Source organism: Theobroma cacao, chromosome 9 (assembly GCF_053813885.1).
Source record: "Theobroma cacao isolate CCN51 chromosome 9, ASM5381388v1, whole genome shotgun sequence".
Taxonomy (NCBI): Eukaryota; Viridiplantae; Streptophyta; class Magnoliopsida; order Malvales; family Malvaceae; genus Theobroma; species Theobroma cacao.
Genome location: NC_142647.1, coordinates 48,112,348 through 48,127,610, shown reverse-complemented (window position 1 = coordinate 48,127,610; position 15,263 = coordinate 48,112,348). Strand labels below are relative to the sequence as shown.

Below are 15,263 nucleotides of genomic sequence, written 5' to 3'. Positions count from 1 at the left end.
TTATTAAATATTTATGTGGTCTTGTTTAGAATTTTAACACTTTTAAATAATCATATTGTCTTCATATTTCCCTATATAATTTATTTTTATACACTTATATAATACGATTAGTTAGATCTAATCTAGACTCTCTTGAACTATCCTCTTGTAAGACAATGGAGGATCTCTCAACAGGCCGAGCCTAATCTTTCAGGTTGCCGAAGGGCAGGCAAAATGTTAGTCCAGTTACGTAAAGCCCATTATTTAAACCTAATGAAGCCCAAAATGCTTGCAACTCAAACAAAAATCTCAAGGACATATAGGCCAATTAACCCATTCAACATGGTTTTCCAAAGCCCAAGAATCAACAATCCAGGCCCAAAACATTTAAGGACAGGGAGTGAATGAACTGCAATAGAACACTATATATGGTTCTTCACTTCCTTTTTTTCAATAAATAGAAAAATGTGGACAAGTCAAAACTAATTTTAATTACAATGTCAAATGAACTTTAAACGGCATATCTATGGATGGTAATCGGTTTTTAATTTTTGAGTACTTGAATCTAAATCATTGATTATCATATGTTCGAGTTTTGGATAGGTTCAAATAGAAAGTTTGTTAGTCGTATCGAATTTGAATAGAACATGAATATCATTTTAAATACTCAATACTCGAAATTGGATTATTAGTGAACTTGAATTATAATTTTAATAGTTATTTGATTTTATATCTTTAATTATTAGTAAATTATATTTATTAGATGTGAGATAACATTTTTTTGTTTGGATTTAGTTTTGGGTAAATTCATCGAGTGCTCATGAACTTATGAGACTTGAAAAACTGAATACTTAAGGGATTTAGATATTTAACAAGTAATGTTTATCTAATTCGATTAAAACTCAGGATATTAATTAAATATTTATAAAATTTAAATGCTTTGACAAATAATAATATAAAATCAAACAAATATTAAAATTGAAATTCAAGTTCACTTAAAATCGAATTCAGATATCCTGAATATAAGATATCCAAGTCGATGTAATCGGGTTGAGTACGCTAGCGTTTTACCCACCATTGCCATTTCTAGACATAACTTGTGTTTCCTAGAACATGAGACGCGTGCGTTGGGTGTGTTGTTGGTGCATGTTTGGCTTTGACAGCGTGTGTTCAGGAGGGGACTGGGGGGTGTCGATTGTCGAGGGCTCTGCTCTGCTGTGTCGTTTTGTGTGCGAGAGAGGGAGCACTACACGTGTTCTGAAAATTAGGCCCGCGGTCCCAAAGAGAGAAATTGTCAAAAAGAGCAACCATCTCTTCTTTGTCAACACCTAAATTCTCCTCTTTGAAACGACTTGTTCCAGGAGAATACCTTGTTCAACCAATTTGAACATCAAAACTTCCTATGGTTTCATGCGTGCGGCAAAGAAACATAAATGATTGAAGAAAAGACATTAGAAAAATATATTAATATACACAGAAATGTCATATAGTAGCTGGTTTAGCTTCATTTTTCCAATGTCTTCAGCTTCAAAGCATTGAAACAAACATAAAACGCCTTTAATATTGCCATTGAGCAAAAGAGTCGAACTCTCTTCATTAAAAATATTCAGCTTCTACCTGTGAATGTGAACACAAAGTGGATACCAGAAGAATTCAATTCAAACCGGCTGATTTGAAAGGACGAAAAAGGGGCTGGGAATTTAATCGGGTGAGATGTAGTTCCTAGGAATTAAGCAGAATGACTCTGACACCCTTTACAAAGAAATGTGTGGTACTTTCATTGTATGTATATGTAAGAACCAGGGGAAATTGTTTTTTTCTTTTGTTTCTTCCATCTTTCAACAGCTTGCAAGCTCTGCTTGCAGAAAAATCAATGGTTAAGCAAAGAAAACAGAAGGGAAAGGTTTGGCATGGGGGACCACCTTTTGAAGAGAGCGTGTGGAACAGATAATGGTCTAAGTTTCTCCTGGGTTCAATGAAGGCAGGTTTCAGTCTCAGTCAAACACAAAAACAAAATAAAAAGGATGAGTAGTTTCGAGTTGGAGGTTGAACCAAGACATTATAAGTTGCTGAAATATGTCAATACATTTCAATGTTTCTGTATTTTGAAAAACTCCATCTTTTGTCGTTGGATTCCCATAATCTTTCCCTGTCAAAGCATGTCTGACCAACATATTAAACTGCCAGCTGATACAAATTTCTTGGTTTTATCATATAACTACATGCATGCATGATCTCTGGTCAATGAACAATTTTTTCTTCTGCTGGTGCTATCAAACCTATGTTTTCCTTGGTCTGTTTTGTTTGTTTGTTTGTTTGTTTAAGAATGCTCTTGTTTCCTGTTCTGATAAGGCAAGAAAAGATCAACTCAATATTCAAATATGTCTGTTTTCAGAAGAGGCCTAAGATAGTTAATAATTAAACACAAATTGATATATATATATATATATTATAATATTGGGTCAAAAGCAAAGCATGCAAAGGAAAAACCGGGTGTGCTTACATAAAGTGATGAGCTCACCAATCCTCAATCATATTGGTCTTTTGGCATTGTTTATCTGTTAATTATATTCTTTTTTTTAGTGACCATTTTCAGTTTGCAAGTTGGTCATGGATTATATTTATTAACTAATTTTCACCTGTTGACTTCTTGAGCTATGTTGTGTATTTTACATCTAGAAAGAGTTGGAAAAAAGCAATGAAAAGGAGCCCTCCTAGCTACCCCTACAATTTTGAAGGTACAAAGAAAGAAGCAACCCAAATCATGTGGATAATTAGCTAAAGTCAAATAAACAAAAAAAAAAAAAAACAAAGAATTCTTTTTGGATAATTAATGTAAAAAAGAATTGCATTTAGACTAAGATTATGATAATATGCTACAACATTACTACTTGCTCCCCAAGACAAAGAATTAGATTAAAGAGTTAATTAGATCTCCTTATTACCATCTGCACACTTCTACCTCATCAAAAACTTAAAAAGACTGAAAATTAAGAGAATTGTAATTGGCTTTCCTCTATATGAGATAATCCATACTTTGAAGGCAAACCAAGATAAATATATTAAAAGTTTAATTTTTCGATAAAAAATTTTGTCGAAAGAAATTGTTTTTATATTATGAAACCCCTTATAATTATATAATCTACAGTATTAATATGTTAGATGTGACAAAATACACTCTATATATAATCCTAGTTGCTATGCTTGCAAACATAATAAGCTGCTACTGGCTGCCTCCAACCTAAAACACATTGACCAATGGGTTTTATTATTGAATAAAATAGTGAATAGTGACCAGATTTTATTATCGAGTTGGATTAGGACATTTAAATATTGAACTCGAACTTGAATTGTGAAAACAATAATTGAGGCTGTTGAGTTAAGACATAACTCGAGACTGGATGGATGGAGTTGTGAGTGTTCTTCACGTCGAGTAACTTTAAGATTGGGTTAACTTTGTTTAACTTCACTTGCATGGAAGACTTTGACCCAGATCACCAGGTTCCGCCGTGTAAAACTATGTCCCACGATGTTGACTTTGGTGGAGAGGGAAACAGGAAGATTGGTAGGTCTGACACTCACGACGCCCCTCCATCGGATAACACGAAATTACGGACAGACCAATCACAATCAGGAAAGAGAAGGGCACGCAAGACCAAGTTTGTGGCCGGTGCGGTGACATTTCCACTTGCAGCCTAATATTTGCGGACACACATAACTGATTTATTTAATATACAGGGAAAAAAAAAGGCTTTGTTTTTCTATGCTGGGGAACTTTCAAGATGCCATGACCTGTACTGATAAAGACCCTTTCTTCACTTCATTACTTCTTTAAAGTGAAAAAAACGCGTTCTTTTTCTTCTTCTGCTTTATTCCACCGGCTCTAGATCCTAGGTTCTTCGTCTGTGTTCTCTCAGGTATGATTAACTTTGGTTTTGTGTTAGAATTTTAGCTGGTTCTATTTTTTTTTGTTTTTCTTTCCAATGGGTTCTTGTTATTAAGTTTCTTTGTATGGTTTTAGTTATGTTAGTTTGGGAAAAGTTTGATTCTTGACTGTCAGCCTCCAAATTTGACAGCTTTTCCTGTATGGGTTTTTCCATGTGAGTCAATTCTTTGAAGGGATTAGAGGGAAAACCTGTTTTTTCTGTTGAATTATGGTCTGCAATTAGGTTGTAAGATTATCCTGTAAAATAATTGAGTTAATTATGGGTTCACAGTTAAATGGATTCCCTAATTCAGTTAATGGTTTCAAGTTTGATAATGGCTTTATTTTGCCTAATTCAAATGGATACCCAAAATTTGAAATTTCTAATGGGGTTAAACCAATTGACGTAGATTTCAGCTCTTTAGGTGCACCATTTTTACCTTCTCTAGGATTGGATAATTCTAGCACTTCTACTTCATTGTTGACCATGGAGAAAGAGGGAGATTCTTCTTCTCCTTCTGATGACAGTGATTTCTCCGACACTGTTCTCAAGTACATAAGCCAGGTGCTTTTGGAAGAGGACATGGACGAGAAGCCCTGTATGTTTCATGATTCATTGGCTCTTCAAGCTGCGGAGAAATCTCTCTATGAAGTTCTTGGTGAGAGCTATCCTCGTCCCAATCAAGCCCCTCTTTGTAAAGACCTTAGTGTTGAGAGCCCAGATAACTGTTCTTTGGGTACTTACAGCGATCATAGCACTTTTAGTGGTTCTAGTTCCTGTACTAGCAATTCCATTGATTCTCGGTGGAATGGTGATTTTCGGGAAAAGAACAACAAACCATCTTTGTTACAAATGAGTATTCCTGAAAACTTTGTTTTTCAGTCTACTGTGAATTCTGGTTCACAGCCTTCAGGTCGATTTCAAAACGGTAATGTTAAAAATGGGAATGGATTGGTGGGCTCTTCTGTGAGTGAGCTTGCAATTCCAAATTGTTTTGGTGAAAGTGAATTGGCATTGCACTTCAAGAGAGGGGTAGAGGAAGCTAGTAAGTTCCTACCCAAAGGTAATCAGCTGACTATTGATTTTGATAGCAATGCATGGACTTCAGAGTTGAAGCAGAAGGCTCCAAAGACAGTAGTCAAAGTGGAGAGGGATGAGGAGTACTCACCACCTATGTTGACAGGAAAGAAGAACCATGAACGAGAAGATGAAGATTTAGAAGAGGGGAGGAATAACAAACAGTTGGCAGTTTTTTGGGATGAGTGTGAGCTATCGGACATGTTTGATAAGGTGTTGATTTGTGCTGGGAGAAGAGGGCAGTCTTCCACTTGCGATGCTGATAAGACTTTGCAGAATGCACCTCGCAAGATGTTGCAGCAGAATGATCAATCAAATGGATCTGGTAGTGGGAAGGCTCGCAGCAAGAAACAGGGTAAGAAGAAAGAAGTAGTGGATTTGAGGACTCTCTTGATTTTATGTGCACAAGCTATCTCGTCTGATGACAGTGGGACTGCTAAGGAACTGCTGAAGCAAATTAGGCAGCATTCTTCACCCTTTGGTGATGGATCTCAGAGATTAGCTCACTGCTTTGCTGATGCCCTTGACGCACGCTTGGCTGGCACTGGAACTCAGATATATACCTCTCTGGCTGCTAAAAGAACATCAGCTGCTGATATGTTGAAAGCTTACCAAGTTTATATTTCAGCCTGTCCATTCATGAAGATGGCAATTTTTTTTGCAAATATCAATATTTTGAATGTAGCAGAGAAAGCAACAACTCTCCATATTATAGACTTTGGTATCTTTTATGGTTTTCAGTGGCCTGCTCTAATTCATCGCCTTGCAGATAGACCTGGTGGTCCTCCAAAATTACGCATTACAGGAATAGAATTTCCTCGACGTGGCTTCCGGCCTGCTGAAGGAGTTCAGGAGACTGGGCATCGCTTGGCAAGGTATTGTGAGCGTTACCATGTTCCATTTGAGTACAATGCTATTGCACAGAAATGGGAGACTATCCGAACTGAGGACCTCAAGATTAATTCCAATGAAGTTATTGCTGTGAATTGTCTGATTCGGTTTAGGAACCTACTTGATGAGACAGTAGTGCTGAACAGTCCAAGGGATACTGTTCTAAACCTGATTCGGAAGATAAATCCAGATATTTTTGTTCATAGCATTGTTAATGGGTCCTACAATGCCCCCTTTTTTGTCACACGGTTCCGGGAGGCGCTCTTCCATTTCTCTGCACTGTTTGATATGTGTGAGACGAATGTCCCTCGTGAAGACCCTATGAGGTTGATGCTTGAGCAAAAGTTTTATGGGCGGGAAATTATGAATATTGTAGCATGCGAAGGCACAGAAAGAGTAGAGAGACCTGAGTCATACAAGCAGTGGCAGGTTCGTAACATGAGGGCTGGGTTTAGGCAGCTTCCATTAGACCCTGAAATCATGAAGAGAGTGAGAGATAAGCTGAAGGCGTGCTACCACAGTGATTTCATGGTGGATGTTGATGGCCGGTGGATGTTGCAGGGATGGAAGGGTCGAATCATCTATGCATCTTCTGCGTGGATTCTTGCATAGGACTCGGAGCTGCTAGAAGAGGACAACTAATGGAAGTGTCTTCAGTTTAAGGCAAGCTTAGTGAGATCATTCTTCCAGGAATTGACATCAATCTTTTTGGATGGGTGTTCTGCAAAAGCCTGGCAGAAATTTTGCTTTAACCTCAATGAATGAAGGTGAAGGAGATGTGGTTGCATTAGTTACCATTTGTGACATGGATTAATTCATGACCTCACTTGGCTGGAGTTTCACGATGACCTGGCGGTGGCTTAAATTTGTTGCATCTTTTTCGGTAGTCTTCTACAAACTGAGTTGAAGTAATACTGTGCACAATGATAATTCCTACAATCACACCTTATATAAGCTTTGATTTATGGTGTCATATGCCACATAGCTCGCAACATGGGCCTTTGGCATCTTTGACCTACTCTTGTAGCCTAATTTAGTTAATGTGACTTCATAGATGTAGTCTCATTTATCCACAACCCATGGCTTTGGTTCTTACAACATAGAATCAGTGGCTGTGTCTGCTCTTGCTATCCTTTTTCTTTCTGTGCTGCCCAAACTTCAAAGACTTTGCATTTCCATATGTTGGAGACTTTTTTGGTAGAACAGAGATAAAAGCCAGTTGGGGCCTTAATCTTAGTGACAAAAGTTTAAGGTTAAGATGTTTTGATGTCTCAAAATCAAATCTCCACACATTCAAGATAATCCAAAATAAGAAAACCAAGGACCAATACAGCTTTGACAAACTGCATAGCTGGTATTATCTTCTCAATCTATTTTCTGACAAAGGCAAAGTTAAATTCTGGTTTAGCTGATGTTTTCTTCAAACAAAAGGCTTATAGCCTAGCACTACCTTCCAAACTTTTCACTGCTGTGCAACCACCAGCCCCCCATAACGGAAATTCAGGTCACTGTTTCTGCTGGAGTCAGCTCTAGGCGAAGAGATGTAGCTGACAGTGAAACATTTACTTTCCCAGTGAAATGCACAAGTCAAGGCAATAAGTGATGGATAACGTTCAATGTACCAGAGGAAATGGGGGGAAATGGCACATATTTTAGTGCAATATTTTATTAACTAATCAATCGAAGCATCTTTTGAAAGTTATTAGAATCTAAAGAGAAACAGTTGAAGATAAAATAATGTACCTTGTTACTTGAGGAATCAGGATCTGGCAGTGGGGAGAGTTATCTAGAAGGATATGTATATTATAAACTTGTTCTTTTCTTTTTTGTTTTAAAGCTTGGCTGCTTTTTGTCTCTGTCATAGAATTATAAACAAGATAGAATATTAGAATTGGAATAGGAGGTCGAATCAGGACCAAGCAAATTGGTTTTCCTTTTGTTCTTCAAACCCATTAAGCAGGATATTCCTCCACTGATTTAAATATTTTTACAAAATTATACTTGGATTGGGAGATTGACCACACAAATTATTCTATGCCCAATAAGGACCAACCATATTCCCCATCGTCAATTGCCATAACTACTTTTTTTGTTGAAAATAATTGCCATGACTACTCATGAGCACTTAAACAAACACACACACACACATAAAAAAAGGTCTGGACTTGAATTCAAGCAATATTTATATCCTAGCTACAAAAATAAAGTCTGAAAATCATGCATGATCATGTGCTTTAAAGGGTTTTAAATCATTATGGCATTAAGTTGATTACAAAAGGTGGATAGTATCCGATTCCATTTGTTGATGTATCAACAAGAAAGCTTTTAGGTTTAATTAATATACCTACATACTATACAGTATAACAATAGGCATTAATGTAGCCCCTCTAACTCTCCTAGTTTCAATGGGATTTTTCATTTTTATTCAGTCTTGTTTCTTAATTTATGACAACCCTTTTTTTTAGCCTTTTGTTCACAAATTTATCTCATAAAAAGAAATTCATAACCTTTTATATAGCTTAATTGGCCACTTGCAACTTACAAAGTATTCCTACTACTATTTTATTTTCCTTTGGGTACAAATATACTATTGGCATTGGAGCATAAGCATTGGGAATGATTAGATCTATTTATACACATGCAAACACGTGTAAATGATTAGATTTGTACAGTGGAAATCTTTCTTCAGATTTTATGGTCCCCTGTTGCACTTTTTTCATTATTAAAACTGCAAAATCAGGCACAAAGATAACAGAAAAAAAGGGAATAAAGATAAAGCATAAGTATTATATTTGGTGCTTAGTCTAATTTATTTATTACGAAGATGATAATATTTCATTCAGAATAATGTACATGGTACTACGAACATAAAGGTTTTAGCTTATACATGGCAGGCAATAGCTAGACAAAAAGCAATAATTTTATGATAAAAGGTTAGAATATTTGTTTTGCTTCAGTCAATCTGGGTTTGGTAGATTTGTGACTTCCCAGAGGTTTAATACTTTCGAGACCAATCCACAGGATTCACATGAAACAGCAGCAGCGTTCACACTTAAAAACACAATCTCTAACATTAATTATTTTTTCTTGTCCCTCCCCCAAGTTGGAGATTCTTGTTCATCAAGTTTTAGGAAGGCTTTGACTACTGAAAGCGACAGAGAGAAACGAAAGAAAGCCTTGATCTCCAAGCTACCCATTGTGAGGGCTTTCTGATGTTAGACTATTCTGACTTGAATTCTCTTTATTATAATTAAAACCTTACTTCTCTAATATAATAAATCTCTTTCTAAGTTGAATGACTATTTTTCATTAATGTGATGGAATATGATAGAAATATTTTTGTACAAGCTTCAAGTCAACACGATTGAGTTTCATGTAATTGCTTAAAGTATGAGTAGTTTGTTTACTACAAGCTTAAAAATAAGCGCAGATTTGAGAGAAAAATCGCTGGTCATTTCATGTGTACAATGAACAATTTAATTTGGATAACAAACTGCACATTTGCTGAGCATGGTGACAAAAAAAAGGGAAAAAGAACCCAATTTGTATAGGTTTGGCCCCGATTGCAGCTTGACATCAGTTGCTTCTTGTTCAGATGTTGGTTCAAATTCAACGTCAGACATGAAGGAAAGGGACCCAGATTATACATAGGTATCAAAGTAGAACTCGTATACCTAATCCACTACCAGTGCTGCCAGTCAACTTCTGCATGAAAAAAGAAAACCCCAAGGTACAGTAATTGTCTTGATATCGTTATTTGTGGTGTTGGTGGTTAACTTCGAAAAATTTCTATGGTAAAGTTGGAAAGTAATCTTCATTAATATCTATGAAAGCAACACCTCTTTGATGATTGAAATTTGTTGCAGTTCTTCTGAAGAAGCTAGCATATTACAATTCTTTAATTTTTACTATGAAATTTTCAATACCATAACCATGAAAAAGACAATTCTAGTCAAGTAAGTTGAGGTTACATTGCTGAGTAAACATATACTGCGAAGGAGTAAAATGGGTAGCATGAGCATAGAGGGGGCTGGAAAGGCTATAGTTGGTAATTTGGTAGCAAAACTTTCCAAAGAAACTTGTCTCAAATTTGGAAATCTTGAAATGGTTAATAGACGATTTGACATATACTGGTTTTTGTTTTGTAAGAAGAATAAAAAATGTTTTACAGCGATTGCTAGGATATACACTGAAGAGGTATAGATACGATGTACCAAAACCAGAAAAGGGCAAAACAGTTATGCTAGAAACCATTTTGACTAGCCAATAGCCGCTGCAATAACGGGCCAACACTTTTCCGAAGATATGTTGAAAGTCTTCATCACTCTCTGAGATATTAGAGTTTCTCTCTCTTCCAAGAAAGTTCCTTTGTTCCTTCTCTCCGGTCTTGAGGGCTCTTCCTATTCTCCTATTTAACAGACCAGCTTTGCATCTTTCTCAAAAGGCTTTCCTCCTCTGCCCTTCTCTCCTTTTATATCCTCTTAAGGTATCCCTCTTTGAGGTACGTTAAGTCTTGTTTCCTGGTGTTTCTCTTCTTCATTTCGACTATTCTATCCTTCAAGTTTTCACTTTTGGTTGAATTGGGTCGTTCTCTGGTATTTGCCTCTCTTTTGTTTCTTTAAGCTTTCCTTTTGTAATCTGTATGATGTGTTTATGTTTCTTTTTAATATGTTCCCTTTTCTATGGTGATTTTGTGATCTTATTTTAGATACCAAAAGTTTGAATCTTGAAAGGGTCTAGTCTAGATATCACCATAAGGTTGCTCCTTTGATGCATAGCTTATCTGTCATGTTATCATATTCCAAGGTTTTCTGGTCTGTAGTATATCTTTTCTTAGTGAGATAGATAAATTCAGCTTCCTTTTATCTTGGAATAGATAAATTAGAGTTAGGTGTTTTCAGGGATTGACTTTTTTTCTGTTCTGGGGTGTAGGTTTGGGTTTTTTTGATGGTCATGGATCCAAAATTCACTGAATTCACTGATTATATAAACGGTTTTGGAGTTGAAGATGATGCACTTCTATTCACTTCTGGTCAGTACCCGAATTTCACAAATGGACTAGAATTTAATGTCTCTTCTCCAGATCTTGGCTTTATGAGTGCGAATGTTCCTGTTATTCCTCCTAATCCTGACCCTGGTATTTCCGTTCCACCTGCTACTGTAAGTTCGGATGGGAGCTCGTTTTCTGCGTCCACGGGCTGGAGCCCAGATGGGGAGTCATCCTCACCTTCTGATGACAGTGACTCCACGGATCCAGTTCTCAAGTACATAAGGCAGATGCTTATGGAAGAGAACATGGAGGATAAGCCTTTTATGTTTAATGATTATTTGGCTCTTGAAGACACTGAGAAATCATTATATGAAGTCCTTGGTGAGCAATATCCTCCGTCTACTCAACCCCAACCTTTTCTCAATGTGAATGTGGAGAGTCCTGATAGTAATCTTTCTGGTAATAGTCGTGATAATGGTAGTAACAGCAATTCTACTACAAGTATTAGCACTAGTAATGGGACTAGCAATTATATTGATCATTGGGGGGTTGGTGAAGTCGTAGAGCATGCTCCTTCGTTGTTGCAAGCTCCTCTTTCTGGTGATTACCATTTCCAGTCCAATTTGCAACAGCCTAGTTCACAATTTTCTGTCAATTCAACTAATAGCTCGAGTAACATGGGTAATGGGCTGATGGAATCTTCTCTTAGTGAGCTGCTAGTTCAGAACATCTTTAGTGATAAGGAATCTGTCTTGCAGTTCCAGAGAGGGTTTGAAGAAGCCAGTAAATTCCTCCCTAGTAGTAATCAACTAATTATTGACCTAGAGAGCAACAAATTTCCTATGGTGCAAAAGGGGAAGGTTCCAAACCTTGTAGTCAAGGTGGAGAAGGATGAGAGGGAGAACTCACCGGATGAATTGAGGGGTAGGAAGAATCATGAACGAGATGATGGAGGTTTGGAAGAAGAGAGGAGTAACAAGCAATCAGCTGTTTATACAGAAGAGAGTGATTTGTCAGATATGTTTGATAAGGTGTTACTCTGTACTGATGGAAAAGCTATGTGTGGTTACAATAAAGCTCTGCAGCAGGGAGAAACCAAAACCTTGCTGCAAAAAGAACAATCAAATGAATCCAGTGTTGGGAAAACTCGTTCCAAAAAACAGGAGAAGAAGAAAGAAACAGTGGATTTGAGGACTCTTCTAATTCTCTGTGCGCAAGCTGTTTCTGCTGATGATCGTAGGACTGCTGGTGAACTGCTAAAGCAGATTAAAGAGCACTCGTCCCCTCTTGGTGATGGAACTCAGAGGTTGGCCCATTTCTTTGCTAATGGCCTTGAGGCGCGCTTGGATGGCAGTGGTACTGCAATACAAAATTTATATTCTTCCCTAGCTTCCAAGACTACAGCTGCTGATATGTTGAAAGCTTACCAAGTGTATCTTTGTGCTTGTCCATTTAAGAAGCTATCAATTTTCTTTGCAAACAAAATGATTTGGCACATGGCTGAGAAAGCAAGCGCCCTTCATATTGTAGACTTCGGTATCCTGTATGGTTTCCAATGGCCCATTCTTATCCAGCATCTCTCGAAGAGACCTGGTGGGCCTCCTAAGCTACGCATAACTGGAATAGAGATTCCTCAACGTGGTTTCCGCCCTGCAGAAAGAATTGAGGAGACAGGTCGTCGCTTGGAAAGGTATTGCAAGCGCTTTGATGTTCCATTTGAATACAATCCAATGGCAGCTCAAAACTGGGAAACCATCCAAGTAGAGGACATCAAGATTAAGAGCAACGAGATGCTTGCTGTAAATTGTCTTTTTCGGTTTAAGAATCTACTGGATGAGACAGCTGAGGTGGACTGTCCAAGGAATGCTGTTCTAAAATTGATCAGGAAAATGAACCCTGATATTTTTGTTCACTCTATAGACAATGGATCTTATAATGCTCCCTTTTTTCTTACAAGGTTCAGGGAGGCTCTATTCCATCTCTCTGCAATATTTGATATGTTTGAAAATACATTGCCTCGTGAAGAGCCAGCAAGGTTGTTATTTGAGAGGGAGTTTTATGGGCGGGAAGCCATGAATGTTGTAGCATGTGAAGGCTCGGAGAGGGTTGAGAGGCCAGAGACATACAAGCAATGGCAGGTTCGGACAATAAGGGCAGGGTTCAAGCCACTTCCATTGAACCAGGAACTGATGAAGACAGTTAGAGCTAAGTTGAAGTCTTGGTACCACAAAGATTTTGTAATTGATGAGGACAACCACTGGATGCTGCAGGGATGGAAGGGGAGGATTCTTTATGCTTCTACCTGTTGGATACCTGCACAGGAATCTTGACCCGAAAAACTGAGAACATGGCTAAGATAATCTTTCAGAAAAGGACAGGCGATGATAACTTCAAAATATGGGCAAAGGTAACACTTCCTCGCAATTTATATTTCATCTCCCTTTTCTGTTTTTCTCTCGGTCTTAACATGTGCATGCACAGACACACTCGTGTGTACATGTGCATGTGCTCACAAGCATATCATTTAGATAAATACTTTTTTGCCTGAGAAATTTAGAGTAGAGGTATTAATGCTGTGTGTTAGGCAGTCCTTTTTGTTAATTAGCCCAGCACATGAATTAAAGAGCTGATTTTGCTGCATTCACTTGCTCAGATTACATAGCAGCATTTGCCTTCTTCCTGAAGAATCTTATGGAGTTAGGAGGTTTCTAGTTGTATGGTCTGAGGTTTACTAGATATTCTGTAAATTAACTTCAGCTTGGCTCATCCAGTGATTGAGAGTTACTGATCCTGCTGTGAAGTGTCACCATCTTAGCGCTTTTCGAGGTGGAACAATGGGGCAAATTATCTACTGAATAAAGCTTTGGAGAAATCTATGATCCTGTTGTTTTGTAGAGGCTGTACTAATCAAATCATGTTCTTCCTTTCCTGGTTACTTCCCCGTCGGTGGTGGTGATCAGGGGAAGTTGCGTCTTAGCATGTTGTCTGTAAATATTTCCATGAGTTTGATGAACTGCATTTGTTCAATATTAGTCTATGAAAGTCAAGTTTTGCAGAAACCTGTTTTGGTACTTCGTTTACATGTTCATTGATTGCTTAATTGCCTTGTGATTCTGTCGTTTCCACTTTTATCGCCATGATCAGACACAAAGCATTGTTTTATGATTCAGCAGGAGATTGTTGTATGTAGAACAGTACATAGTGATTCTGTTACTTGATTCGTTGTTGTACGTAGAACAATACATAGTGATTCTGTTGCTTTGTGATTCAATGGGGTCTGTGAGAAGATTGTGAAGGGGAAAGGGGGGGATCCAACATCTTTTCTTTTCGGTGTACCATGAATGAAGCATTGAAGATTCATTGCCGAAGGACAAAAACAGGGGATGGCCTGCAAATACAAACGCATTGGGTTAGGAACTCGGTTCCTTTGCAAAACTCACATTTGTCATTGTTCCATGGAGCTGGGATGTCCATACGATCGGCTTGGTCGGTTTGACGTTGAAAATTCGTAAATCAAAACAATCAAATTTATTTATTCAAAAAATTAATTCGAATCAACTGTCTAAAAATGATCAAATCCATCGAACTATTTTGATTGAACTTCAATTCATATTAAATTTTTTTTTGGAGGAAAAATGAATATTTCTATACTTCATCAACATCAATATATTATGAGAGCGACTTTATATAATATATTGTAATTACCACCCCTAATATTGCTTAAAGTATGAAAGATGAGTTTCATTAAAAACCTTACCATAAAAATACCCAGTGAAATAAAAATCATGGTAAGGAAAAAATGTATCCAAGCTAATCATGTATTACGAATGACCAAATCTAAGCCCACACACCTTTTAATCAATTGATCAACAAGACATCTTTAATCACACAATCTCTAACTGGGTTTGGTATAAGAGGAGCATCCCTCCATATAGATTTGATTTGTTTGCATATCCTTAGCAAACTTTGCTAGCATGTGAGCCACCACATTGCTTTTCCAATGCACATGCTTCGCAAGCTGTGTTGCCATCCCTTTCAACAAAACAACACAATCCTCTACTAATAAACCCGAAGCCCTTTCGAAATTTTTACTTGAAATCCATCCAGCCACCAAAAGGTTGTTGACTTCTATCTTATCAAGTATAATATTGCTTTCTAAACACATCATCCTCGCCCATGTAACAACCTTCAATTTCGCATCATAAACACGAGTTGTGTAACGGTTTTTTTTGTACCCATGAGTACCACGCCATCAGTAGAGTTTCTAACCACAAAACCAGCAGCCATCATGGCTTCACCATCCCTTACAAACAAACCGACATCCGAGTTCAACTTTAGACTTTTGGTCTGCTCCACGGTGTCCACAACTCGGCATTTATATGTTGCGTATTATGGGCGGA

At 37.5% G+C, this 15,263-nt stretch overlaps 2 protein-coding genes across 5 annotated transcripts; both read left to right on the top strand.

Moving 5' to 3' along the window:
• The first annotated feature begins 3,625 nt into the window (after positions 1 to 3,625).
• LOC18590669 (scarecrow-like protein 14) lies at positions 3,626 to 6,949 on the top strand. Its single transcript, XM_018128027.2, has one exon. It carries the CDS (start codon positions 4,185 to 4,187, stop codon positions 6,483 to 6,485), a length of 2,301 nt encoding a protein of 766 aa, XP_017983516.2. The 5' UTR covers positions 3,626 to 4,184; the 3' UTR covers positions 6,486 to 6,949.
• Positions 6,950 to 10,176: 3,227 nt separating this feature from the next.
• LOC18590668 (scarecrow-like protein 34) lies at positions 10,177 to 13,922 on the top strand. Of its 4 annotated transcripts, none has more exons than XM_018128064.2 (3): positions 10,177 to 10,374; positions 10,806 to 13,270; positions 13,635 to 13,922. In XM_018128064.2, the coding sequence occupies exon 2, from the start codon at positions 10,821 to 10,823 to the stop codon at positions 13,191 to 13,193; it is 2,373 nt and encodes a 790-aa protein (XP_017983553.2). In that variant the 5' UTR covers positions 10,177 to 10,374; positions 10,806 to 10,820; the 3' UTR covers positions 13,194 to 13,270; positions 13,635 to 13,922. The 4 variants fall into 4 exon arrangements, with proteins under 4 accessions (XP_017983553.2, XP_007016383.3, XP_017983552.2 ...); XM_007016321.3 differs by having other exon boundaries at positions 10,178 to 10,359; positions 13,517 to 13,922; XM_018128063.2 differs by having other exon boundaries at positions 10,178 to 10,374; positions 13,517 to 13,922.
• The last annotated feature ends 1,341 nt before the right edge of the window (positions 13,923 to 15,263 follow it).